This window comes from Acinonyx jubatus, chromosome A3, assembly GCF_027475565.1.
Source record: "Acinonyx jubatus isolate Ajub_Pintada_27869175 chromosome A3, VMU_Ajub_asm_v1.0, whole genome shotgun sequence".
Taxonomy (NCBI): domain Eukaryota; kingdom Metazoa; phylum Chordata; class Mammalia; order Carnivora; family Felidae; genus Acinonyx; species Acinonyx jubatus.
The window spans coordinates 78,411,232-78,438,994 of NC_069388.1; the positions used below are offsets into that span (position 1 = coordinate 78,411,232).

The window sequence follows — 27,763 nt, forward strand, 5'->3', positions numbered from 1 at the left end:
GATCTTAGAGGGAGGAGGGAAAGTTATAGATTAACTTTATTTTTAAAATAATTTTAGATTTACACAGAAGTTGCAAAGATAGTAGAATGAGTTCCCTTATTCTCCTCATTCAGTTTTCCCTGTTAACATTTTATATTACCATGGTGTGTTTGTAAAAATAAGAAACTAACTTTGGTACATTGGTATTAAATAAACTACAGATTTCATTTTTATTTTACCAGTTTTTCCATTAATGTTCTCTTTCCGTTCGAGGATCCAATCAGTTGTACCACTAAGTTGCTGACTAAATTGCCTAAATTGCATATAGTTGTCGCATCTCCCTAGCTTCCTCTGGTCTGTGACAGTCCCTCATCTTTCCTTAGTTTTCATGACCATACAGTCTTGAAGAGTACTGGTTAAGTCATCCTGTAGAATGTCTCCCATTCTGGGCTTGTCTGTTGTATTTCTCATGGTTCGACTGGAGTTACAGGTTTTGGGAAAGATTATAGCAGAGGTGAAGTGCCTTTCTCATCACACCATATTAGACATTACGTGCAGTCCACATGACCTGACTCTTGATGTTAACCTTCGTCACGCGTGAAGGTAGTGTTTACCAAGTTTCTCTGTTGTAAAGTTAACCATTTTCCCCTTTCCTTACTCTATTCTTTGGAAGTTACTTTCTTTTTTTTTTTTATTGTTAGAACCAAGTCTCCAAGTCTAGCCCACATTTAAGGGAAAGGAAATTAGGCTCCACCTTTTGAAGGGAGGTGTCAAAGAATTTGTGAACATATTTTAAATCATTACAGTACATTCCTGGCCAAAATTGTTGATGTTCCTCTCACATTTAAAATATACTTGCCCCCTCTCAATATCCTGCAAAAGTCTTTCCCTTTATAGTATCAGCTTATAGTGCAAGATATCATTATGTACATCAAGTCTAGGTTTGGATGGAGCATAGGTGTTTTTGCCTCATTAGGTGTAGTTCCCTAATTTCAGCTCCTTGAGAATATTACCTCTCTCTCTGAAGATCTGTGAAACCAGAGGCAAATTATCTGCTCCTGACACACCCAGAATATAGTGGTCAGGCCAGACAGACTAAGATAACCTCTGTAGGCCCTCTTGTTCAAAAGGAGGGAAAATGTTGTCACAAAGGTGCCATTACTTCGTACCGCTTCTAAAATTCAACTAAACACAGGTTGGTAGTTCTTTGATTAGAATTCAGAATCTGGGAATTTCTCCATGGCTCTTAGTTTTTTCTCCTGGGCTTTTGGTTCTACAGTTTGAGTTATCTTTTTCTATGAAAGGTAGCCTGTATTGCATTTGTGTAGTTCCCTGCCTGAAAGGACTCTTTATTTTATACTGTTTGTGTTCCTTTCAGTCCAAATGGGCAGTGTTTCTGCCCATATAATTCTCTTAAAAACTTTATGGATCTCCTATAAATCTTATTTGGGCTCACTCCATTAGATAAAAAGCCACACTTAAAAATCTTGGTGAGATAAGCTATTTTGTGTCTTGGGATTCTGCTAAGGGACAATGGTCTTTAGCTTGTTGGAAGCTCTAGTGTTTAATTAAAAGAATCTGTGAGTTGTACTTTTAAAATCTTTAAAGGGTTGCTTGTTGAACTGAGTGAGTGGTACTCAGAAGCACTACCTCAGAGCTTTGTGAGGTTATGACAAAGAATTTTATAGCTACATTCTCAACCTCATCTTCTAGACCATGTTTTCTTGGCAATGCCTTGGATTTGAACTTTGTTTGGAAGCCATTTTTATTTTAATATTGTTTGCATCTGGAGAGACTGAGAATCTTCAAAACCAACAAGTTCTATTTTTTTGCTGAACTGTTCTTGAGATGTTTATTAGGAACTTGGAAATTTGGGGTCTGGTTTTCAGTGGTGTAGGCTTGGCAAAAGGAGAGGTCTGGGAATTAGGAGCATTTGTTTAGTGGTTATTGAATTCAACAGATTATTGAGGAGTAGTAGAAGGAAGGCCAAGAGCAGAACTTCGAGAAATGTGGACCTTTAATGGGCAAGTAAATAAAGCCTGTGAAGGAGGTGAAGTTGGAGGGGGTCAATGATAGATAAGAGAAATGAAGAGTATAGGCTTGGAGAAGTATTGGCCATGGCATGGCTTCAGTTATTTTACATGCTGGATTTGGTGGAAAGTTTTTCAGTTTCCTCTTCATATAAACTCTTTGAGTCAAGGAGGTTAATGCCTTTTATATCATAAGGTTTATAAAATTAGCCTTTCTCTTAAGATGAAAGATGAAAACACAGAAAAACAACTTTACTTCTTTCCAGTTTATCTAGTTTTTCTTTTGTTATTCATGCTTTTGATGTTATATCTAAGAATCTATTGCCACATCTGTGTCACTAAGATATACTCCCATGTAGCTCTTATATTTAGGTCTTTGATTGACTTTATTTAGTATATGGAATGAGGTAGGGGTTGAGTGAGTTTTTCCTTTTGACATATATTTTAGATAAAAGAACCCCAACCTGCGAATGTGTAAGTTTACTCTTATACGTGGAGGACAGGGAGTGTCTAATTCAGGGTGTAGGTTGTTTATTAATTTTTTTACCATAATGTAGTTTTTTGGGATTTGTTTTGTTTTGTTTTGTTTTGTTTAACTCATGACTCTGAGATCAAGACCTGAGAGCTTAGATGGAGAGTTGGATGCTTAACTGACTGAGCCACCCAGACACCCCTCTATAATGTAGTTTTTAATTCTTCTGTAGGTCCCTAGGAAAGTTGCTAAACCACAGTTCTTGACATTTCTTTTTGCTTTCTTTTTGAGTTTTTTGAATTTTACTTTTTGAATTTTGATTGTGAAGGAGGAGAGTTCTAGAAAGTGTAAGTCAGATATTCTAGGATCAGTCATCTAATATTATTTACCAGTGCTTCCTCTCCCTTCACATGAAATGGGAACCAGTGTACTTGATGAACAAATCATGAGGGTATTTTTAGCAGTATATTTAGCTGTTTGTTGTCTTTGGAATGTGCTTTCTTTCTCGTCTCAGGTTTTTATTTGCTTTTAACAATTGAGCAGGGATACTTCTAAATAACATAATTCTTATAAATTCATACTTTGTACCCCCTGTGCTCCAGTAGAAGTGACATATAAAAAAAAAATAGAAACTCAAAAGACTTTGTCATGTTAAAAAAAAGAAACTTGTTTGTGAACCTGAAGTGGAATCAGAGTTAAGAGATGAGTAAGGCTAAAGACATGGGTCTTTCTGTCTCCATACTAAGTGTTGGTAGCTGAGAGTTGGGTTCCTGTGCAATTAAGGGAAGTAGATGTACTTCACAGACACCATTTATATAAAGTTTTAAAAAATAACTAAGTCACTTAAAAAATATACATGGTGGGGTGCCTGGGTGGCTAAGTTGGTTGAGCATCTGACTTTCGAGTTCAGCTCTGGTCAGGATGTAATGGTTTGCAGGATTGGGCCCCATGGGATGGAGCCCTGCAGGAAGCTCTGCACTGACAGCACAGGTTCTCCTTGGGATTTTCTCTCTCCCGCTCTGTCCCTCCCCTGCTTGTGTGTGCACACATGTGCTCTCTCTCTCTCTGTCTGTCTCTCTCTCTCTCTCTCTCTCTCTCACACAAATGAATAAACTTAAAAAAATTTTCATGGAATCGTAATCAAAAAAAAAAAAAGTAGATACCTCTGAAGAGTTGAGAGAGGAAAATGAGACAAGGTTAGGAAAAAAAAAAACATCCAGTGGCTTTAACAGTGCAAACTTTTATTACTTAAAAAACATGGAACACAAAAATTGAGTTGTGTGTGTGTTGAGATAAAGGGGTACTCATAGGAATTTAGCCTAAGGGAACAACCTGTGATTGAACAAATATTTTTTTGTGCAAATATTTATTTGAAATTTATGTGGTAGTAAATTAAAAACAACTGAATGTCCATTAATAGAAAAATGAATAGAGGGCTGGTGAAGGAGGATTAGGGAATAACCGTATAAATAGTTATACCACTCTATGAATTAATACTATACAGGCATTTAAAAAAGTAATGTTTTGGGGCGCCTGGGTGGCTCGGTCAGTTGAGCATCCAACTTCGGCTCAGGTCAAGGTCTCATGGTTTGTGAGTTTGAGCCCCACATCTGGCTTGATGTTGTCAGTGCAGAGCCTGCTTTGGATCCTCTGTCCCCCTTTCTGTTTGCCCCTCTCCTGCTTGCATGCATGCTCGCTCTCTCTCTCTCTCAAAAATAAACATATTTTTAAAAAGTAATGTTTTTACAAATTATTTAATGAGCAATTATTTACAATTTTTTATTGGAAAATGTTCATGAAATGTTCAGTGTGAGGGGAAAAAAACAAGATACATAACTGTATACATAGCATAATCCAAATGAAAAAAATTATTTTATTCTGGTAAAAGATACAAAATTTACTGTTGACATTTTAGTACAGTGTTATACAGCCATCATAATCCAAATTTTATAAATATATATGTACTTGCACAGGAAAAAAGTACCAAAATAATACACAAAAAATGTTTTAGGAGATTGTTTTTGGATGAGGGGATATCTATATTTTTTACTCTGTATCCTTTTAAGTATTTTCCATATTTTTCTGGTGAGATGCTTTGTTTTCTATTCTTAAAAAGTCATACTAAGCTGAAATAGTAATATGTATTTCTTTGATTTTTAATCATTCCAATAAAGTGTTTTCATTTTGTTTACTTAAAATGTTGTAGAAAAGGGTGGAGGGCTTTAATAATTTATTTTTGGCTTGTGTCCGAGAAAATGCATTACTGTATTAGGTTAATAGAAAGAAAAAGGTTAATTGAGAAGTTCAGTGACCTGGGGATTAAACTTTGATATAACATTTCAGGTTTTTTCTTGGTTTTTGGACAAATTGTAAAGTTAACATTATGATTTCATTGAGGTTTTCAAACTTGTTCGTAAATATTTGTGTTAATATTTTCTGGTCATAAAATATTCTCCTTATGTGTTTTATACTGTAATTAGCAGTATTTAGGTGATGAGGTTATAGAAGAAGTCTTTGCACTGTGCTTGGATTTAAATGTCTTGGAGACAGTATTTTATTTTACTTGCGGTCTGCACAAAGAAAAACTAGACCTAGGATCTTTTTCAACTAAAGGAAAGACCTAAAAAATTTTTAAATTCCAAATCTAGTGAATTTCCATATAGTGTATGTGATTGTACCTTACACATAAGTAAATTATACATATACCTTTTGCTGTTGATGTTTACGTTACAGGGAGGTTAAATAGGAATTTTGTATTGAATCTTTTGGGAGGAACTTTGAAGTTATTCTATGATTATATCAGAGTATCTTTACTTTTTCAGGCCTGTCGACCCTATATCAGCATAGAATTTTGAAAATGTAAGATATTTACTATAATATTATTTTCTACCCAAACTTAATACCATTCTGACTTGTAATTTTTTTTCCTCTCAACTAAGTCCTCCCCCCCCAGTTTTACTGAGATACTGCCTTAGAACATATGTAAGTTTAAGGTGTACAACATGATTATTGATACCTGTATATATTGTGAAATGATTATCACAATAAGATTAATACCTCTATCCCCTCACATAACTACTGTGTGTGTGTGTGTGTGTGTGTGTGTGTGTGTGTGTGTGTGTGTGGTGATAGCATTCAAGATGTACTGTCTTGGAAACTTTTGAGTATATAATATTGTCCTTTGTACTGTATTCACCATGCTGTACTTTAGATCCCTAGAATTTATTTATCTTTTTTTTTTTTTTTTTTTTAGAATTTATTTATCTTGTGGCTAGAAGTTTATACCCTTTGACCAACATCTCCCTGTTTCCCCCACCTCCCAGTCCTTGGCAACCAACATTCTGTTCTCTATTTCTATGAGTTTGGCTTTTTTAGATTCCTCATGTAAGTGAGAACAACAGTATTGTCTTTCTCTTTCTGACTTATTATACTTAGCACACACTTTACTTATTTTACTTATTTTACACACACACACACACACACACACACACACACACACACACACACACAATGCCCTCAAAGTTCATCCATATTGTCACAAAAGGCAGGATTTCCTTCTTTTTGTGGCTGAATAATACTCAACTGTGTGTATATATATCATATTTCTTTATCCATTCGTCCATCATTGGCACTTAGATTATTTGTTTTCATGTCTTGGCTATTGTGCATAATGTTGCAGTGAACATGGAGGTAATTAGATATCTCCTCAAGATAGTGGTTTTGTTTTATTCAGATGTATACTCACTTCTGTGAGATTGCTGGATCATATGGTAGTCTGATTTTAATTTTTTGAGGAACCTCCCTCCTGTTTTCCACTAGTGGCTGTACCAATTTATATTCCCACCAACAGTACACTAGGGTTCCCTTTTCTGTATAGCCTCTCCAACATTTGTCTCTTGTTTATTTTTGTTTGTTTGGTTGTTTTTAAATAATAGCCATTGTAACAGATGTGAGGTGATACCTCATTGTGGTTTGATTTGCCTTTCCCTGGTGATTAGTAATGTTGAGCATGTTTTCATGTATCTGTTGCCATCTTTTTTTTTTAATGTTTATTTATTTCTGAGGCAGACAGAGCATGAGTGGGGGAGGGGCAGAGAGAGAGGGGGAGACACAGAATCAGGAGCAGGCTCCAGGCTCTGAGCTGTCAGCACAGAGCCTGACATGGGGCTTGAACTCACAAACCGTGAGATCATGACCTGAGCCAAAGTCAGTTGCTCAACCGACTGAGCCACCCAAGTGCTCTGTATCTGTTGCCATCTTATATCTTCTTTGGGAAAATTGTCTATTCAGATCTTTTGCCTATTTTTAAAATGGATTGTTTGGGGTTTTTTGTTTTTGTTTTTGTTTTTGTTTTTTGCTAATGACTTATATGAGTTCCTTACGTATCTTGTATACTAACTTCTTACCAGATAGATAGTTTACAAATATTTTCTCCTATTCTGTAGGTTGCCATTTCATTTTGATGTTTGTTTCTTTTGCTGTGTAGAAGCTTTTTAGTGTGATGTAGTCCCACTTGTTTGTTTTTTTAATCGAGGTTTAAAAACCCAAATAACTGGCACACATGGGCATTTAACAAGAAGCAGTCATTAATGCTATTATAAAGTCTGTTAGTTCTCTTCTCTCTGTGAACAACCTAGAATTTTCCTCTTTCCTGTGTAATCCTGGTGTCTTTTTTTAAAATTCAACCCCAGAGAAGAAAGTGGAGGTGGTGCTAAGCCAATAATAATTTTTAGAAAATCATTTGCTATTTGACAGATTAGCAAAAGCCCAGTGAAGATGTACTGTTCTTTTTCCTACTTTGCACATGGGGAAAGTCAGGCACAAAGAGGTGAAGTAATTTGCCCAGGATCATACAACTAGTAGAAGAGAGAGCCAGAATTCAGACACAGACCTGTTTGAGTCCAATCAGACCTTAAGTCGTAACTCAGCAACCCATTTAACTACCTGTTGCTTTGTGATCAGTGATCTTTATCACTTTTAGCTACCCAGGACCGTCTTTTTTTGGAGGTATACCTCACTCTTTGATACCAAGGCAACTGTGTTCTCTAGGGAGATGATGTTGTCATGAAAAGTATAGGGGAAAGGTAGTAGATTCTGGATCCTGACATTCCTGGACTTAAATTCTACCTCTGGTACTTACTAGCCAAGTCACTAAACCATTATGATCCATCTATACAGTAATTTGATTTAATGAGTTGACTGTGTTATTACTAATTTTTAGAAGAGCATATTCCACTAAGAACTATTATTGTTTGGGGTGCCTGGGTGGTTCAGTCAGTAGAACGTGAAACTCTTGATGTCTTGAGGTCAAGCCCCATGTTGGGAGTAGAGCTTACTTAAAAAAAATAAAAAAAAAAAGATGATTATTGTTTTATTTTAAGTAACATACTTTATATAGGGTTGTTTTGACTCATGATTTTTGTCACATATGTCATGTCAGGTAAAGGTTACTGTCAACATGGAAACACTTCTTTAGAACCATGTGGAATATGGGTATTGCTCTGCCTCATTTGGAGACATTTAAATCTTATGCATGATTTTGTGACAGAAAAGAACATCAGTGTCTTCAAGTCCTGTGCATTAATCTAAAAATAGGTAGTAATAGCAACTAAGTTAATTCCCTAAATTTTGTAGTTTTTGTTAGCCTGTTTTGGGCATTAAAGGAAACAGCAGATTGGAAAATCCTCTTCACTTTAGAATAGTTTACCTTAGAGACCTAGTGACTGACCATGCCATAGTATTCAGGAAGAACATAGTAGGAACTGATGGTCACCAGGGAGAATCCTGCTGCTCAGATGACTTCATTGATTGTGGTTTTCTGGAAGAATCTTTGCAGAGGTTTCCAGCATGATCACTCCTATCTTTAAGTTTCTGCAAAGGTGTGCAGTTAAGGTCTTATTTTTCCAGTGGGAAGGGAAGGGAGGTCATTTTCTGAGAGCAGAGAGATGATCTCTTTCTCTGAACGTTATTATAGAGTCCTTATCTCCAGTTTTGACACACTTTAGTTGAATGTATGATAATAATTTAGCAAAACATTACTTTTAAAAAATAGCTTTTAATGCTTTATCTAAACTGTAAATGTATATTTTTTGTAATTCAGGAATCCAGTAGTTTTATTAGCACCATTATTTTGACTGATGAAGGTATTTGGTTTTTATCAAAATGTTCAGTTGGGTTATTTTGGAGCAAATTCCAGAAATCATTTATTCTGTAAAAATCTTATGTCTCTTTATATATATAACCACAATACATAATGACATCTGAAAAAATTAACAGTATCTTATTAGCTGTCTGGTCATTGTTAAAAATTTTGCCAGTTGTATAACCTTTTTTAAAAAGTGTCTACATATCAGCTTTGGTTGATAGGATTTTTAAGTCTCTTTTACTCTGTAGATTCCCCTGTCTTGTTTTTCTCCCTTATAATTTATTAGTTAAAGAAATTGGGTCATTTGCCCTGTGAAGTTTCCAAGTTCCAGATTTTGCTGATTGCATTCCCCTGAAGTTCTTAATTTAGCATGTTTCTCTGACCCCTCTGTTTCCTGTTAGATCTAGAGAAGGGTTTCTCAGTGTCCATTTGCTATTTTTTTTTTTTTTTTTTTTTTTTTTGCTGGATAATTTTTTGTCATGGGGAACAATACAAGATGCATTGTAAGATGATGTTTAGTGTCTCTCGCCACTATATACCAATAGCACCTTCCCCACTTCCCCAATTGTGACAACCAAAAATGTCTACTGGCATTGCCAGATGTCCCCCAGTAGCAAAAATTGCCCCCATAGAGAACCACTCATCTAAGAGACTTGTTCAGATTTAGGTTAACTGTCTTGGCAAGGATTCTTCATATGTAGTGATGGTGTTTCCTGTCTTTTCTGAGCACCATTTTTTATCATTCTTTGTCATATACATAGTCTTTTAATAGACCATATACTGAAATTAAAATATTCCCTGATGTTTTAGAAGCCTTAATTTTAACATTTGATATTTATTTGAGCATATTATATGGTAATATCCAAAATATATTACTTTACCATTTATTTTGAGCTTTAGAAGAACTAACATATTTTACAAGTTGATAAAAATAAATACAATATATATAAGACTGTATCTTCTTAAAATTTTTTCTTTTACAGCCCCCAGGATTTCAGTGTAGGTTTACAGCTTATATATGCAGATGATTCTTTGTTTTAGTATTATTTTTACAAGGGATAGATTATTCAAAAATTGACAATACCTAGTAACATTAATTAGAATTCCAAATAATTCTAATCCTAATATAATCATCATTAGATTAGAGTAATTCTAGTTCTAATCATTAATTAGAATTCCAAATAATTAATAAAAGGGAGTATACATAGGCTAAGTATATCTTTGAGGTGTTATGAAACGTTTTCTCAGTTTTTCATCTCCTCTCCGTGCTGGTCATTGCCTCACTACTCTTTTAGCTTTCTTAGTGATTGACCTTGGTTTCTTGACCTCTTAACTGACTATTCCTTTTCATTTTTTATAGCATGAGAACTTGCTTGCTCTAGTAAAAAAACAAAAAGCAAAACAAAAAAACTATTCATTTCACTATCTGCCTCCATTTCCTTTCTCTTTATTCTTAGGAACTCTGCTCCATCTGGCCCCACACCTGCCAACCCCAGCTCTGGTTGGGTTGCCTTCGCTTTTAGACTTCTTTACTTCCTTTGGTTAATCCTCACAGTAGTTACACACAATCAGCCCTGATCCTAGTGAACCAGTTCTCTGAAGACAAAATATGATTAACTCCTAAATAAATGCTGCTGTGTTAATGAGTACTTTTTCCTTTTTAATCACCTGAGTTTTGGAAACTCAAATGCATTCAGTAGATACTGTTTCATATTTAATCCTTTAAGTACTGAACACTATTATTAAAGATCATAGATATTTTTTTATTTCAGTAATTGGCTTGACTAAAATGTTACGAAGCATGATACTCATTGGTAAGATACAAACAAAAAACTACTACGTGTCCCTAAATGTACTTCACCAAGTGAAAGTTGTTGGTAATTAAAATTGATTAAGTCATATCTGGTTTGTAATTTTACATTAAACTGAAGAGCCAGGGTATCATCTTTCATTGCGTTTATCTTTACTCTGGAAGCCTATTGCCATTTACATTAAACTAAATTTTGTTTTGTTACTTATTTTAATAATGCCACATTTGCATTGAATTTTGTGTTTGAAAACCTTTATTTTGTGATTTTTAAAATAAAAATGGTTTTGTATTCTGAGGAAGAGTTAGAATTTGATCTCTAATGAATTATGAAGAAAAGGTGGATGGTGGATTCCAGTGATCCTTACTCAGATCATCTGCCTGACATAGAAACTGCGTTGTTTTGGCTTCCTTTAAATTTGCTCTTAACATCTGCTATCACATTGACAACAACTGTTGACTATTGCTGCTGTGTAATGATCTTTTCTACTACATGGTTCATCTTTTCTTTATAGTCTTCAGTGCCTGTACAGGTACTTGAGTTTGTATAATACCATCTAATGCTTAGTTACATGTCCCTTTATAATTTGCAAGTTCTTCCACCATATGGTTTCTTATTTCTCTAGTTAAATTAAAAAAATTTTTGAGTATAGGAATTGTGTGATACATATCTTACACTGAACAGATAGGAAGCATTCTGAATATACTTTTGATTGATTGGAAGATAATTAAAAACTGCCCAGAATATGCAGATTTTGTGAAATTGGTTTAAGGAGGAATTACTTCAAATTTGACTATTCTAGAAACCATTGACTCATATTAGTAAAAGTGCTATATCTGCTTTTCAAAGCCCAAAGTGTGTTCTTTGAAATTGGAAATTGTTTACTCTAGTGGAACCTAATAGGCTCATATAGACTTCCCCTTGCTGCTCTTTTTATATTGGGTTAGCCTCTTTAAAACAGAGCAAAAATAGGGGTGCCTGGGTGGCTCAGTCAGTTAAGGTGTCAGACTCTTGATCTCAGCTCAGGTCTTGATCTTAGGGTTGTGAGCTCAAGCCCCGCATTGGGCTCCACACTGGGTGTGAAGCCTACTTAAAAAACAAAAAAACCCCAAAAAACCACGGGCACCTGGGTGGCTCAGTTGGTTAAGTGTCTGACTCTTAGTTTCAGCTCAGGTCATAATCTCACAACTTGTGAGTTTGAGCCCTGCATCAGGCTCTCTGCTGAGAGCTGACAGTGCAGAGCCTGCTTGGGATTCTCTCTCTCTCTCTTTGTTTCTCTTGCTCTCTCTGCCCCTCCCCCCTCTTCTTTCTGTCTCAAAAATAAGTAAATAAATAAATAAACATTAAAAAAAATTTTAAAAATAAAACAGGTAGAAATAAAAGTATATTGTTTTAAATCTTTTTTTTTTTTAGATTCCTGGGACATTTAAGTTTTGTTTGTTTGTTTGTTTGTTTGTTTTACTAATTTAAAAAAGACCTGAATATAGCAGGACCTGATTTACTTCCTTGTTTCTTTGGAAACAAGATTATCTGGACTAATTTACCAGAAATGATGAGGAAACCATAGTTCTTAAGGGATTTCTGCTGCGCGGATATGCATTAGTTATGCTTCTTTCTACTCACTTTCTTTGTTAATGAACAAAGGCAAGTGTGGTATATTTTTTGGTGTGCAAATGCAAATTAGGAGAGGGAAGAACAAAATTTCTTTCTTTCTTTCTTTCTTTCTTTCTTTCTTTCTTTCTTTCTTTCTTTCTTTCTTTTCTTTTCTTTCTTTCCTTCCTTCCTTCCTTCCTTCCTTCCTTCCTTCCTTCCTTCCTTCCTTCCTTCCTTCCTTCCTTCCTCTCTCTCTCTCTCTCTCTCTCTCTCTCTCTCTCTCTCTCTCTCTCTCTCTCTTTCTTCTTGTAGGCTCCATGCCCAGCATGGAGACCAGTGTGGGGCTTGAACTTACGATCCTGAGATCAAGACCTGAGCTGAGATCAAGAGTCAGATGGTTAACCAACTGACTGAACCACCCAGGTGGCCCCAAAAATCTCTTCTTTAAAAGTTACTTCTTAAAAAGAAGTGCCTTGCATAGTAAGGATTCAGATATTTGATTGTTTAAATTGCCCAGCTCCAGTTACTACATTTAGGTGTTAAATTTGAATCTTAGGTGGTCAGCTAGCGAATATAGTAGATATCACATTACAGGAGGGACACCCGTAAAAGGGTGTGACCGCTACCTTTTAAGTTTTGAATCTTTTTAAGTTTAGTATTAACGAAGATAAATTAAACCTTCTATTTGCAATGACTGGTTGGTAAAATGGATGTCTTTCATAAATGTACTAGTTACATGATATTTAGTACTTTAAATCATGCTTTGATGTATATTATCAGATAATTACAATAATATTTTGAGGTAAATGGTATAGTTGTTAAAATCCCTTATTAACAAATTAAAAGGTTGAGAGACAGAAAAAAATTGTTCAGCTCACATGGGTAATTGGTAGCATAGGCAAGAAGAAAACAGTTACATTCCAGTTTGCTGTTCATTTTGGAACACCATATATTCTTTGAAGTGTGGGATGTTAGAACTTTAGGAATATTAAATGTTTTACCGTTAGTGAATATTTTTGGGTAAACAGCTAGTTTATTGGACATAATGTATTTGGTAGCAAGAAAGGAATGGAGCTGATAATGGCTTTTCTGAAGTGGATGCAAAGGCTGTAGGGGTTTTTCTCTGACCTTGTATGATTTAAACTTCAACATCATCAGCTGTTTCCTGATGTTTTTTGTATATGTTGTTCTCATTGTTTGGTGGTTTTGTATATACACTGTCAGTCATCTCCACCCTGGTTCTCTTCTGAATTCAAGGTTGTTTTCAGGGGCAAATTAAGTTTGAGGTTTGCTTTCTATTTGGCACTTGGGATTAATAAACTTGACCTGCTGGTTGGTTATTGCTTCAACCCTGGATAACTTGTGCTGGGATTTAAAAAAATAATACTTCTTTGTTTTATGAACCTTGTTTGTGCTTCTGGCAATAGTCCTTTCGCAGAAGCTTGTAGTAGTAATATGATTGTTTACTCAGGTGGGTGTAGACAAGAAGTTTATGCTCTACTTTGCCCTCAAGTACATTTATTTATGCCTATTGTTGAGGAAGAAAGGTTTTCCTTTACTCTCCAAGGTTCTTTTGGGTGGTCTAAGAGTTAAATTGACATCACATAGATTAACAAGAGAAAAATCAAATTTAATTTAAACTTACATAATGGTGTGTCATAAGAAAATGAATCCCACAGGCAGTCAAGCAAATGAGGCTTATATGGGATCTATAACTAAGGAGAAAAGTGTAGAGGTCAGGGAATTCAGAGGAAAGGAGATAATTCACAGAAAGATGAAAAAGATTAACTGTTTGGTAAACAAATGTTTGCTGGGCCATACAAAAACAGTGGACACAGAGAGGAATTTTAACTAACAGACTGCTAATTTCTTCCCTGTCTCTCACACCTCGTTCATATTATGCTGTAGTTGTCCATGGAGATAGCTCCCTTCCTGAAAGAGGTCCTCTAGCTAAATAGGTTTAGGCAGTTAGGGGGAAGGTTAAAGCTTGCTTCTTCCCAGGTCTTCTATTTCTTAAAAATAATCAGCTTAAAATAATCCACATGCCAAAGAGACACATTTTAAGGTGGTAACTTTTGCTCCCCTACACTGTAAGTGTTGTTGCTTCTGCTTTTGATGTCAGTCCATCAACTTCACCATTTTGCTCAAAAACCTTGAACTAATCCTTTACTTTTGTCACCTCTTCTGCCATTTTACTGTTCTAGAGTCTTCTGCTGCTTTGAAAAGGCTTATTGGCTGACTTTTCTTGGCATGTCCTCCCCTTCTCCCCTACTTTGCTCCATTTATAATAGAATAGCTTATAAGGTGCCTTCAATATAGTTAAATTTTATTTGAAGAAAGGTATCTATATTTAACTTCGGAAACAAATAGTTTTCATGTCACGATTGTAAATGAAGTGGTAGTATTGCTAAAGAAATAAAATATTTCTCCCTTCATATCGTATCATATGGGAATATTTCAACAATTGGTAAACCTTGTGTGCCCATGGTCTTTGGGTGTTGCAATTGGGATATAACATTTACTTCCATCAATATATATTTTGTGACTTTAAAGATCTTAGATATGATAGCATGACAGGTGTTATTTTATTAGTGATTAGTCTTATTCATGTTTGGATTAGAATGTAACTTTATAGATTCCCCGTAGGGAATAAGAGAGGTGACTTTGATGGTGGTATTATTACCATGTGTTCTTTGGGGTTATGATGATCCCTGGAAGTGCCTCCAAGTCCATCGTGGGTGAGGAAGGTAGAGCTTGGGTATACAGGGCTCTGGCCCAAATATCCACTTCATTTGGAACAACTACAATTGTATCTATGAATTAGTGGTGTTCCACAAAATATTTAGTTTTGAGAGAGGATTCTGGTGCTAAAATTTGAAACCACTAGATTTGTAGAAAGACCTAGGAATTAGGAAACCTAGGATCCATTTCTGACTATCCCATTAACTAGTTTGTAGTGTAGGCAAATCATTTAACATATTTTTCTCAGTTTTTCATATAGAAAATAAAATTCTTTGTACCTCATAGAGTTGTTTTTAGACAATGGTTTTAAAAATTGAATACAAAATCTTAAATATGGAGAACAAACAGAGAGTTACTGGAGGGGTTGTGTGTTGGGGGGGGTGGGCTAAATGGGTAAGGGGCATTAGGGAATCTACTTCTGAAATCATTGTTGCACTATATGCTAACTAACTTCGATATAAATTTAAAAAATAAAATAAAATAAATTGAATACAAAAAATGTAATAAAAATGCTGTCAATAATAGCAGCAATTCCCAAGAACTGAGAAATCTGAAATGGTTTTGAATTTTGTTATAGAATTTATAATAACGACTATGGGTTTTCTTTTTCCAATTTTCTGTAATCTAGGGCATTGTTATTATTTTTAAAAATAAATAAATAAATTTGTTGGGGCACCTGGGTGGCCCAGTCATTTTAGTGTCTCACTTTGATCCTAGCTCAGGTCGTGATCTTACAGTTTGTGAGTTTAAGCCCCTCATCAGGCTCAGTGCTGATGGCTTGGAGCCTTCTTGGGATTCTGTCTTTCCCTTTCTCTCTGCCCCTCCACTGCTTGTGGTTTTTTCTCTCTCGAAATAAATAAATTTCTTAAAAAAACTTAAAAAATAAGATTTGTTTGCAGCCTTCCTTACCACTTGCTTTCTAATGGAAGATAATGACTATTTTAAAACATACTCATACAACACACAGATGTGTATGTGTATATTTTGAAATTTTTATATTGATTTTCTATCAGTTTCTATGAACATAAGTAGATAAATAAAGTTTAGCTTGGGGAAAACTTTCACCTTTCCCTACATTTCAAGAGAAATCAAATCAAGTCCAGGATGTTTGCATTCATTTCCAGTCCTTGAAAGGCTAGAAAATTTACCTGAAATTGTATTAGCACATTTCTGAATCTGCTGTTAAGTAACTCTGCTTAGTTGGGTTGGATGCCATTCCTTTTCTTTCTTCTTTCCTTCAAGCAGAGAATTTGAGCTTCTTTAGGAAACCATCCCTAGCCTGGATATTTATTTAAATCCCACAGCTTGTGAAATCACTGGGACAAGCATAAAGATAGATCCTATTCAGAAGAGGCCCAGTAATTGTGTCCTAGCCTTAAAGAGAACAAGCCTTTGTTCTTCTCTTTCATGTAGTAGAGTATTAGAATGGCCTCTCTTTAAGGGGTTGATTAGCCAGCTTGATTCAGAGAGGAAGTAAGAATAATACTCTAGGGTGGTGCTGGCTGACTTGTTAGCCCTTACACAGTATATGCTTATTAAATATCGAGGAGGTAAGCTGCTCTTTGTGTTGCATCACCAGAGTTGGACAGCCCAAGTTACAATTTTGAGCACAGCTACCCAGTTTCTGGTGGTAGTTATGGACATAGAGGAAAGCAGTCCTATCTGACAGAGGAATATATCTATCTGCCCATGTTAAACGTGAGATGTGCCAGAAAAGTAGTATTTCCTATCTTCTGGAAGTCAACAAAATTAAATATCTGAAAAAATTTTTTTTTCTGTATCTAAAACCCTTTCTATTGAACCAAAAAAAACAAAAAAAACAAAAAAACTTAGAACCAGGAATTCCATAGGAATTAAGGAACTTTTAACTGGTCAGTTCTTTGTAGTTTTATTGGCACAGTGACATATAGTTTTATTGACCAAAAGTCCTCCTGGGAGAAATTTAGCAATTCTATAATAATTTCAACAATAGCCATTTGTTGAGTACCTCCTATGTGCCACTTCTTAAAATGATATTTTAAGGGGCGCCTGGGTGGCTCAGTCGGTTGACTTCGGCTCAGGTCGTGATCTCAAGGTACGTGGGTTTGAGCCCCGCATCAGGCTCTGTGCTGACCACTGGCTCAGAGCCTGGAGCCTGCTTCGGATTCTGTGTCTCCTTCTCTCTCTGCCCCTCCGCCACTCACACTTTGTCTCACTCTGTTTCTCAAAAATAAATAAACATATAAAAAAATTTTTTTAATAATATTTTAAGGTACATAACTGAGGAATGATGTTCAGGGATGTTAAAACTGTATTCAAGGTCGTTCAACTCAAGAGAGTTAGAGGGTTGAACACAATGGTCCCTAGATGTACAACTCATTTTCTTTCCCTAATCATGCTCTCTCTCACTGAAGAATCATTTTGAAATACATCTCTTACTTTTCAGAGTATAGTTTCTCTTTAAAACAGTTTTTGTCAGGTGAATCCTACTTTGCTTTTATTTTTCACAGTGAAATTAGACATAATATACCTAAAAATTAAAATCTAAAAGACTGAATTAAAATATTTCAAGAAGAAAGTTAAGGTTGGAATCCTTGGAATTTTATATGCCCAGCATTGATTTACCTTGCTGAGAATTTTAGTACTTCCCTGTGAGCCTGTTTCTTGTTTGTGTTGTGTTCTTTAGTACGAGATTTTTCCTTGGCCGTTGATCACCATCTTCCTTTCTACACTGCTATAGTTACTACCCCTAAGAAATTATGGGGATCTTCTTGTTCCACACTGTGGTTGTCTTTCCTGGGCGGATGGGGGCCCCTCAGATGTTGGGCATCCCGATTGGGTTGGGGTTCCTTGGTGTTGCTGGTAAAAGAATTCACCTGAGGCAGAATAAAGGAGTTAGAAGTGTATTGAATACAACCTCGAGGGAGCTGTGGGTAGGCAGGACAGCAAAGGAGAGGCGGTATGGCAATGTACAGAATTTAATTTTTTTTTGGTAACTGTGCCTGATTGTAAATAGCCCATTGGTTAGTGAGGGCCTATGGATATTTGAGGTGGGTCATCTGATGATGGGCCTGTCTGTATTCAACCTGGGGGTCACTGTGGGCCCTTTTTACATTCCATTGCTTAAGCCTGTTACCTAGAAGCAGCCTCTACATGCACCACCGAAAACTTTGCTTTTGCTGCAGATATCCATGACTCACGTAGTGATGCAGTATTACATTTAGTCAGTAGGTGCCATCATCTAACATATGATTTGCTTCACCTGAAACTTCTTTTACTTATGGCTTTAGTTTATTTTAAATGAATCCGTTTCTATTCTCTGGATCAAACATTTTGGGTCTCTGATTTGTTTATAATGAAAAACGCTTCTAGTTTTCTTTGCTTGATAAATTATATTTGTAAAATTGATGTGTGCCTGTTTATTAATACAAGGAGTTGAGTAATACTGAGCTGTTTTTGTGTACTTCATATGTGGGCACTGGGGTAATGGTGCCACTGGTAAAAACAACCCTTTGATGAAGGTGAGATACTAGGCCAGTCAATGCTTTTATAGTCTGAAGGTATTTACGAGAAATTGAAATACCTCAGTTTATTTATTGTTATTAAATGTTTATTTATTTTGGTAGAGAGAGAGAGAGAGAGAGAGAGAGAGAGAGAGAACATGCATGGGAGATGGGGAGGAGAGAGAGGGAGAGAGAGGGAGAGAGATGGAATGAGAATGAATCCCAAGCAGGCTCCATGCTGCCAGCACAGAGCCCTGACATGGGGCTCGATCTCACGAACCATGAGATCATGACCTGAGCTAAAAATCAAGAGTCTGACACTTAACTGACTGAGCTACCCAGCCTTCCCTACCTCATTTTATTTTTAAGACCAAACAATACTCCAAACCTATTTTACTTTGAAGATTTAGACACTTGAGAAGATTGTCAGGTATCCTCTAACTTTGGAATAAGGAACACTGAGTGTTCAGTCTTTCACGTACTAAACACACACATTTTTAATCAAAGGGGTAAAGCCCTGTCATCCATCATCTCGAGGTTTGCCTATGAGTCAAGAGCCTTTGGGAATACTAGCTAAGCCAGTGACACTGGTTATAGCTTTAGGCAAAGGGAATAGTTTATATCTTGGCCATTTGGATATTAAATAAGAATAGCAACTACTGTTCACTGAAGATGCCTCTACTTAATAATGGCTCAGTAATCTAAGGGTGTCTCATTAAATTCTCAGACTTGAGTTCACTGCCTTATTTCATATTTCTTTGTTAGCTGTCCCCTCTATATTTTAGAACCAAATCTCTTTGAAGTCAGTTTTCAATTCCATAATAATAGGAAAGGTTTTTAGATTTTGTTGTTTTTGTTATTATGTGGTATCTCATATGCTGAAAGTATGTCCCTTTTCCCCTGTCCTTACCTCTAAATTTAAGTTAACTTGAACTTTATTTCTGGAAGTTAGGTCCAACTAAGACTACCTGCCAAATGATTAGAGAAGTAGCAGAATAAACTTTTCTGTATTGTTCTGCATCTAGCTCAAGCTATTCAGGATGTCCTAGAGTTTGAAACACAATGAAACTGAAAGATGGCAAATTGGTGTAAGAGAGAAAGTGAAGGAATACTGTTCTTTTTCATGTGAACAACAAGGAGGAAGTGTAGGTGCTTACCCTGGGAAACTTAACCTAATGAATTCTTTTTTTTTTTTTTAATTTTAAAAATAACAGACTTTATTGTCCAGCAATGAAAGTATTCAGAGATGTATTTTTCTACATAACTTATTCTGAGGTGATCAATGTTAAATAAAATATTAATTTTTGTCATCTGCTTCATTTCATGTCTTCTTGACCAGTTCTTCATTTTTCCTTACAATTGCATGCCTTTCAGGCAATGAAAAAACATTTTTTTAAATGTTTATTTATTTTTGAGAGAGAGAGAGCATGAGTGGGGAAGGGGCAGAGAGAGAGGGAGACAGAGAATCCCAGGCAGGCTCCATGCTGTCAGCACAGAGCCTGACTCGGGGCTCAAACCCATGATCCATGAGATCATGACCTGAGCCGAAACCAAGAGTTGGATGCTCAACTGACTGAGCCACCCAGGTGCACCTTGAGGCAATGAAAAATTTTTGACCGCCATAGTTATGGACTTGAACATTCATCTGTAGCTATGTGTTGGCTCGTTACATGTAGTTGTGTTGTTATTAGTTTTATCACAGCCAACCTGTATGAGGTGTGTTTCTGGAAAATGTCATTACCACCTTCATTCATCTTCACCTCATAGCCTCTGTTGCACTTTAAAGAGCTGGGTGACTGGCCGGGCAGGTGCTGCTGCCCAACCTGCATGGCTGATGGTGCTTCACATGCCCTCCTCCTTCAGTGATGCCTGATTTAAGCCCTAATTAAGTCTTTTTCATCCTTCATATCTCAGATGTCCCTTGATTATGGAGATTTTTCCTTGACTTCCCTGTCTGGGTTAGTTACTTTTGCACTAATTTCCATAGCTCCTCCCTTTCCCTTTTATAATGCCTGTCTCATTTGTAGTTGCTTGTTTAGTTTGTCTCTCACCAGACTTTAAGGGCCACAAAAGTAGGAATTATGCTTTTCTATTCCTTGTAAAATCACAGGTACTTATGGCATCATCAGACATAGTGATGCCAAATATAAACTTGTATTAGTGAACAAAAGAATGGCCAAATGTTATGAGAGGCAAATAATTCTGGGTAAGGACTTGTCTAACTCATTCTCCCCAGAATTGTAGTTCCCTACATGAAGAACTACCCACCAGAATCTTTGAACTATAGTTGACCTTTGAACAACGCTGAGGTTAGGAGCTCTAACCTCTGCCACGTACAGTTGATTATCCATGTATAACTTCTGACTCCCTAAAAACGTAACTACTAATAGCCTACTATTGACTGGAAGCCTTACCGATAACATAAATAGTCAGTTAACACATATTTTGTTATATGTATTATATACTGTATTCTTATAATAAAATAACCCGGAGAAAAGAAAGTGTTATTAAGAGATTCATAAGGTAGAGGAAAAACATTTATAGTACCATATGCATATTTATTGAAAACATTCTGCATATAAGTGGACATTTGTAGTTCAAACCCATCTTGTTCGAGGTTGGTCAACTGTACTTTGCCTAAGGGGAGATTGAGAGAAGCACCTTAAAGATGAATATGGAGTAAGTTAGATGTTTTAAGGAAAGTCCTATATAATTTTCCAATGTAAGGATGGTAACTTACTTTTAATAACAACAGGTGCATTTTTTCCCCTAAATTTTTGTGATGGGCTTTTTGGGTATGTGCATTTTATTTTTCTACTTCTTTCTGGTTAGGCTCTACATCAATTTTTTTCTTGGGTACTCATTTCAACTTATGATTTTTGTCTGAGCATTCATTGGTTTGATTTATAAAAGGGATTACAGATTTATAGGTTTTCTGCATAGTAACTAACAGAGTGTGTGTACATTTGTGGGTGGGTAGAGCCTGAAAGATGGGAAAGAAAAAAAATACTTATTTAAATAACTTTAAACCTTATCTTTAAAAAAATTTTGTTATGTTTATTCATTTTTGAGAGACAGGGTGCAAGCAGGAGAGGGGCAGAGAGAGGGGGGAACACAGAATCCGAAGCAGGCTCCAGCCTCTGAGCTGTCAGCATAGGCAGCTGGAACTCACAATCTGCAGGTGGGGCTCGAACTCACGAACTGTGAGATCATGACCTCATCATGACATGTCGGACGCTCAACTGACTGAGCCACCCAGGCACCCCTGACTTTAAACCATATCTGAAATAATAAGTGTTATTGTTCACAATCGCCCTGTATCACTCACTGTGACATTTAGGAATATTTGTTATGTCATTTCAAGAATATTTTTGTTTTTCTAGAGGGAGGGAGCATCAAAACATTTTCTGCAGAAAAACCATGATCCTCAAGTAGTAAGGTTTTGTTTTTTTGCTATTTTTATGGCCTTCCTGTTGCTAACTTCCAGGTGTCCCTTCTGTCTTTTGGCTGCTCTTTTGTTTGTATTAAATATACCAATAATTGAATTGTAAAACTCTTGTCAATTTTGGTAGCAAATTTGTAATATTTATTCTTTTCCTTCATTATGATTAATCACAATTAATCAAGACTAGATTTTAATTTGTAGATTTACTTGAATTTGTGGCTTGTGTAACAGAGCTTCATTCTCCAATTAGTCTTTGTAATAATAGGTAGAAGATGCCATTTTGAAGGGAGAAGTCTTTATCTTATTTTTGGTAACCTTCTAATCCACACCCTGGTTAATCTCTTGCTTTTGCTTTATGTTGATTTCAATTTTTTGTTTTGATCCTTTTTACTGATTTCTTTGGTGGCCTCATTTTTAAAAAGTACCAATTTGGGGTACCTGTCTGGCTCAGTTGGTGGAGCATATGACTCTTGATCTGGGGGTTGTTGAGTTCGAGCCCCATGTTGGGTGGTTAAAATAAACTCTTTAAAAAAGTAAAAAATAAAAAATAAATGAAAAGTACCAATTTAAATTGGAAATTAGGCACAGAATTTAGAAATGGAAAAGTAGCTTTTTCGTATATTTTGTTTGCATAGTGTGAATTCCAAAGTGCTTGCTGATTTTAAGTGTATTCTTGACATCTTTGTGAAATAGATTTTTTTTAAAATGTTTATTTATTTATTTTTGAGAGAAGGAGAGAGAGCAAGCAGGGGATGGGCAGAGAGAGAGGGACAAGCTGGCTCTGTATTGTGAGCACAGAGCCCAATATAGGGCCCGAACTCATGAACTGTGAGATGGTGACCTGAGGTGAAATCAAGAGTTGGACGCTTAACTGACTGAACCACCTAGGCACACCACGAAATAGATTTTAAAGGACTGGAATTATTCTGTTTCTTTTTCTGCATTCTTTTTTTTTTTTTTTTAAGGGTAAACCGAGCATTATGATATAGCAGCTAGTGTCAAAGAAAAGTGAAAAGACGTGACAGAATAAGACTTTAGGGACCAGAGTTCCTTTCCTTCTCCTATTCTCTACCAAAGAAACAGTCTGGTAAGAATGTGCTTCTGCTCATTTGTATGTAGGACCTCCAAGGAACAGGCTCCTAACCATGAGAAGAATGACCTATTTTCTTCTGTATAAACTATTAGAGGCCTCTGTCCCTACATTCATGTTGATTTGATTTGTCAGATATTGGAGAACTGGAATTCTTAGGTATTGTTTTTATAGAAGAAGAAATTGAGTCCTAGATAAGTCATATAATTTCATTCTATTCAGCTATCCTTTAGCAAGTGCTAAATATGTAGCTAATCTGTGCTATACAGATGCACCACACAGAATTTGGCTGGATGAGGAGATTAGATAGGCACTGGGTATGCAATTCTGACCAGTAAAGTTTATGATCACATGACTCAAAGGACCACAGACAAAAATACTACACAACTCAGCAAAGGGAAATGAAGCTATCAAGAAAAAAGAGCATGAACTGGTGACTTGAGCTGGACTGTCAAAGAGGGTAGGATTTTCCAGAGCCCCTTGTCTCCTAATGGAACCAGGGTTTGTTATCCATTGTGGTATTCATTGTATGCCATCACTTTATGCCTGAAAATAAAAATTATTGTAGAACTCATCATGAAACAGTTATTGAAGAAGTTAAGCAAAGAGAAAGAGCTTGTGAGTCCTTACATCTGTTCTGTTGGCTTGATCCCCCAAACACCATTCCTTTTCTTTGCATAGAAGCTTAACAACCTAATTCAAAGAATTTAACCAGATTGCAGGTTTGAGGAAAGAAATTTTGATGATTACTTTTCTTCTGTCTCTTCAATTCATGATTTACAAAGCTTTCATGTTTTTCAAATGTTTAGCTCACTGTAGTAGCTCCAATACTAGAGTAGGTAATTAGGTGAACTAATACATGACTTACAAAGATAGGACTAGGCAAGTAAAATTTTTGTGAAGCAAATAGTGTTTGGTGTCTCTGTGTTATCTTTGGATGCAGATTAAACGTGTTGCTCCTACCACCACCCTCAACTGTGGAAATAAAACAGAGTTCCTTGGTTAAGAAACATTCATTCCATTTTACTGGACACTAGAAAGTATTCAGGGAAGTTAAAAATACATAGTGCCTACTCCCAAGTTCTTTATACTCTGTTTGGAAAGACAAAAATGAAGAACCTAACCTAAGGCTATATATTGCTAGTACTTTATAGTTTATAAGCATTTTTGTCACATACTCTATTTTGTTAGATTCTCAGAATCACCGTACCAGTTGACAGTTGACAGACTAGAAGCTACATGATTTAAGTCAGTTTGGATAAGAAACTAAATTACTTGATGTTGAAAGAAACTACAAGAACTACAGTTACTTGATGTTGACCTTAAAAATAAAACAGCCACGGGGCACCTGGGTGGCTCAGTCAGTTGAGTGTCCGACTTCTGCTTAGATCATGATCTCACAGTTCATGGGATCGAGCCCAGCACCAGGCTCTGTGCTGACAGCTTGGAGCCTGAAGCCTGCTTCAGATTCTGACTCTGTCTCTGTCTCTCTCTCTGCCCCTCCCCTGCTCGCACACAGTCTCCCTCTCTCAAATATAAATAAACATTTAAAAAAAAAATAAAACAGCTACTATTTATTTATTTGGGAATAAAAATTTTATTTGGCAAACCATAGGCAAGTTCTGAGAACAAAGAAGAATTCTCTCTTATAGAGGACAGGAGGGAGTTGGGAGGAGCTGTTTACAAACAGAAAGTCTACTGGAGTAAACTGGAAGTTTGAACTGTGGTTGCTTTTCATTGGCTGAGTTGTGACAGTCTCTCATTGGCTAGGCTGTTGCTTGGCAAAGAGAAAATCTTCCTCCTGCTGTGGTAGGAAATTATAGGCTTCTTCCTATTGGTAATGAAAGGTAATGTCTCTTCCTGTTGGGGTCTGCAATCGAGGGTGAGTGGTAAGGCTTGAGAGCTCCTTCTTTTGACCTCCTGACTCTATTTTAAATGAGATTTCCTTGGGGTGTCTGGGTGGCTCAGTCAATTAAGTGTCCAACTTCAGCTCAGGTCATGGTCTCATGGTTTGTGAGTTTGAGCCCCATGTCAGGCTCTGTGCTGGCAGCTTGGAGCCTGGTGCCTGCTTGGGATTCTGTGTCTCTCTCTCTGCCCTTCCCCCCCACCCCTCAAATAAAGTAAACATTAAAAAAATTTTTTTTAATGAGATTTCCTTTACTCACACATAGAATTACTACATTTTATAGTATGGACAATAAATATTAGTGGGCATGCAGGAATGAGAGAAACCGTTGTCTATCAGTAGATCTTATTTTATTTTTAATTATTATTATTATTTTTTTAATTTTTAATTTTTAATTTTTTTAAGTAGGCTTCACACCCAGTGCTGGGCCTAAACTCACAACCCTGAGATTAAGGTTGAGCTGAGATGAAAAGTCAGATGCTTAAGCGACTGAGCCACAAATGTGTCCCTCATCAGTAGATTTTAGGAGGTTCACAAACTCCCTGAAATTATGTGGCCAAGTTTGTGTGTAAGTGCATTTTCCTAGGAAGAGGATTCATCAGATTTTTTTTCTTTTCTTTTTCCTTCAGTTGATGTGTAATAGCCATTTATTTAATCAGATTTTGAAAGTAAGTCTGTGTCTCCAAGAAAGAGTTTTAAAACTACTTGTCTAGATTATTTGGAGAACACTGAAGAGAGTGAGGCCTTGATATGGTAGCTGAACAATAAGGCAAACAAAGAGAGCATCTACCCAAAAAGATGACAGCACCTAAAATTTCTTCTTTCTTCTTTACATAGTAGTTCCCTGAGTTCTTAGATCTTCAGCACAGATTCCTGATGGGGTTTACCTTCTTTCTGATGCTAATTTCCCATGGCATTGTACCTGCTTCCCTTTGCTATCCCCCTTTTTCCAAGAGTCATAATTGGTTTGGAAAAGAGAGGTTACATCATAGGTCTTAATAATTAATTTTTAGATAATTAATTACCTAGTATAATTTTTTTCTAGTTAAAGTGAGAAATAAGAAATGATAACACATATAGTAGCAATCATGGTAGTTTAACCTGAAAATTGAATAATTAATTACTCAATTAATGAAAGTTAATAGCTTTCATTATCAACAGGAAGGGTATAGTATCCACATGTTTTAGCTCATTTAACAAATATTGTCGAACACTATCATAGCCCAGAAACTGCTACAAATACAATAGCCAGGAGAAACAGACTTGACCCTTATTCACATGGAGCTTTCAAAACAAATTCCACAAATATGTCTATAATTTATAAACTCGGTTATACTCTTCAGTGTGTCTTTTTTGGGAAAATGCCTAATAAGATCATTGACCTGTAATGATAGGACCCCTTTCTGATAGTTGTTCTTTTCCTAGATCCGTGGTTCTCCTCGGGGCTTGCAGCAGAGGGGTTGCCCCCAGAGCGTATTTGGCAATGTCAGGGAATCATTTTTGGTTGTCCCAGCTGGGGAGATGCTACTGACATCTAGTAGGAAGAGACCAGGGATGATGTTAAACTTCCCATGATACACAGGAATTCCCTCCATAATAAGGGATTATCCAGCCCAAAGTGTCAATAGTGCTGAGATGAAGAAACCCTGTACCGAACGGACATTTCAAAGTAAATTAACACGGGTGCCTTGGTGACTCAGTCAGTTAAGCGTCCAACTCTTGATTTCTGCTCACGTTATGATCTCACAGTTTGTGAGTTCGAGCCTCGTGTCAGGCTCCCTGCTGACAGTACTGAGTTTGCTTGGGATTCTCTGTCTTCCTCTTTCTGTCTTTCTCTTTGCCCCTCCCCTGCTCACTCTCGATCTCTCTCAAAATAAATAAACATTAAAAAAAAATTAAATGAACAATCAAAGTTGCTGAAATGCCTTAATAAGAAAGAGGCAGGGCTTCCTCAGGCATTTTAGTACTGCAATATCATGCTACCCTAAACACCCTCTAGTGTTTCCTCATTAAAGGGTTTCAGCCTTTATTAAAAGACCCTCTGATATGCCCATACTCTGCTTTTGGTTCATCTCATTGTATGTGGTTAATGTAATAGGGGATAATGGCTTGGATTTGAAGTTTGGAACTATGGTTTCCATTAAAAACATTACCCAGGGCGCCTGGGTGGCTCAGTGGATTAAGCGTCCAACTTTGACTCAGGTCATGATCTCACTATTTGTGAGTTTGAGCCCTGTATCAGGCTCTCTGCTGGCAGCACAGATCTGCTTTGGATCTTCTGTCCCCCCTCTCTACTCTTCCCCTGCTCGCACGCACTCGTCCCCCCTCTCTACCCTTCCCCTGTTCGCATGCACTCTCTCTCAAAAATAAACATTAAAAAAAATACTCAAAATGTAGCAGTATGATTAATATATTCCTATTGTTGTGATCTCTTATTGTCAATATTTCCTGAATTGCATGAATATATCTAACAGGTAAATCCAAAAACATCTTCATTGTAGACTAACGTATAGGAAGGACTTAGAAGGGAATCAACATAGGTGTTTATTCTTAAATGAATACTCTGTAACAGTGCTTCATGTGCATATGAACACCTATAAATCATATTAAAGTGTAGGCTCAGTACATCTGAGGTGAGGCCTGAGATTCTGTATTTCTATCAAGCTTTTGGGTGGCTGGATGAAGCCATCTAGCCAAAGCTAGATGAAGCATTAGATCATAGCACAAAATAAGTATGCTTGAAGTGTCACTATTCTCCCAACAGAGAGGAAGATTAATTTTTAAAAGGCTTTTTACTGCTTTCAAGTTATTCATAGTTTCACTGTTCAGTTATAAAAATGATAAAACTAATGTTGGAGAAAATTTGAAACACAGAAAAAAGAGAAATCTCTAGTACTGATTTCCACCACCCCAGTAAAGTTGCTAGTATTTTGTTTATTTTCTTTCACTTACCTTATCCTAAGAGTTTTAAAAAGTGTATTCTTAAACCTAATGTATGCATTATACATATTTATGTTTGCTTTTATTGAAAAAAAGGCAGGAAAACATTTTTTCTCACTAACCCTCTCTCC

At 36.3% G+C, this 27,763-nt stretch overlaps 1 protein-coding gene across 5 annotated transcripts in view; it reads left to right on the forward strand.

Annotated features, from left to right (window-relative positions):
• Positions 1 to 27,763, forward strand: part of COMMD1 (copper metabolism domain containing 1) — a 186,532-nt gene that overhangs the window by 100,860 nt on the left and 57,909 nt on the right. Inside the window, exon 3 of one of the 5 annotated variants that reach the window (XM_053200653.1) lies at positions 21,635 to 24,713. The exons of the other annotated variants lie outside the window; for them this stretch is intronic. Coding sequence (XP_053056628.1) covers positions 21,635 to 21,802 — 168 coding nt within the window. The 3' untranslated portion in view covers positions 21,803 to 24,713. Of the gene's footprint in view, positions 1 to 21,634; positions 24,714 to 27,763 lie in introns of those variants that run through there. 5 annotated transcript variants of the gene reach the window in all.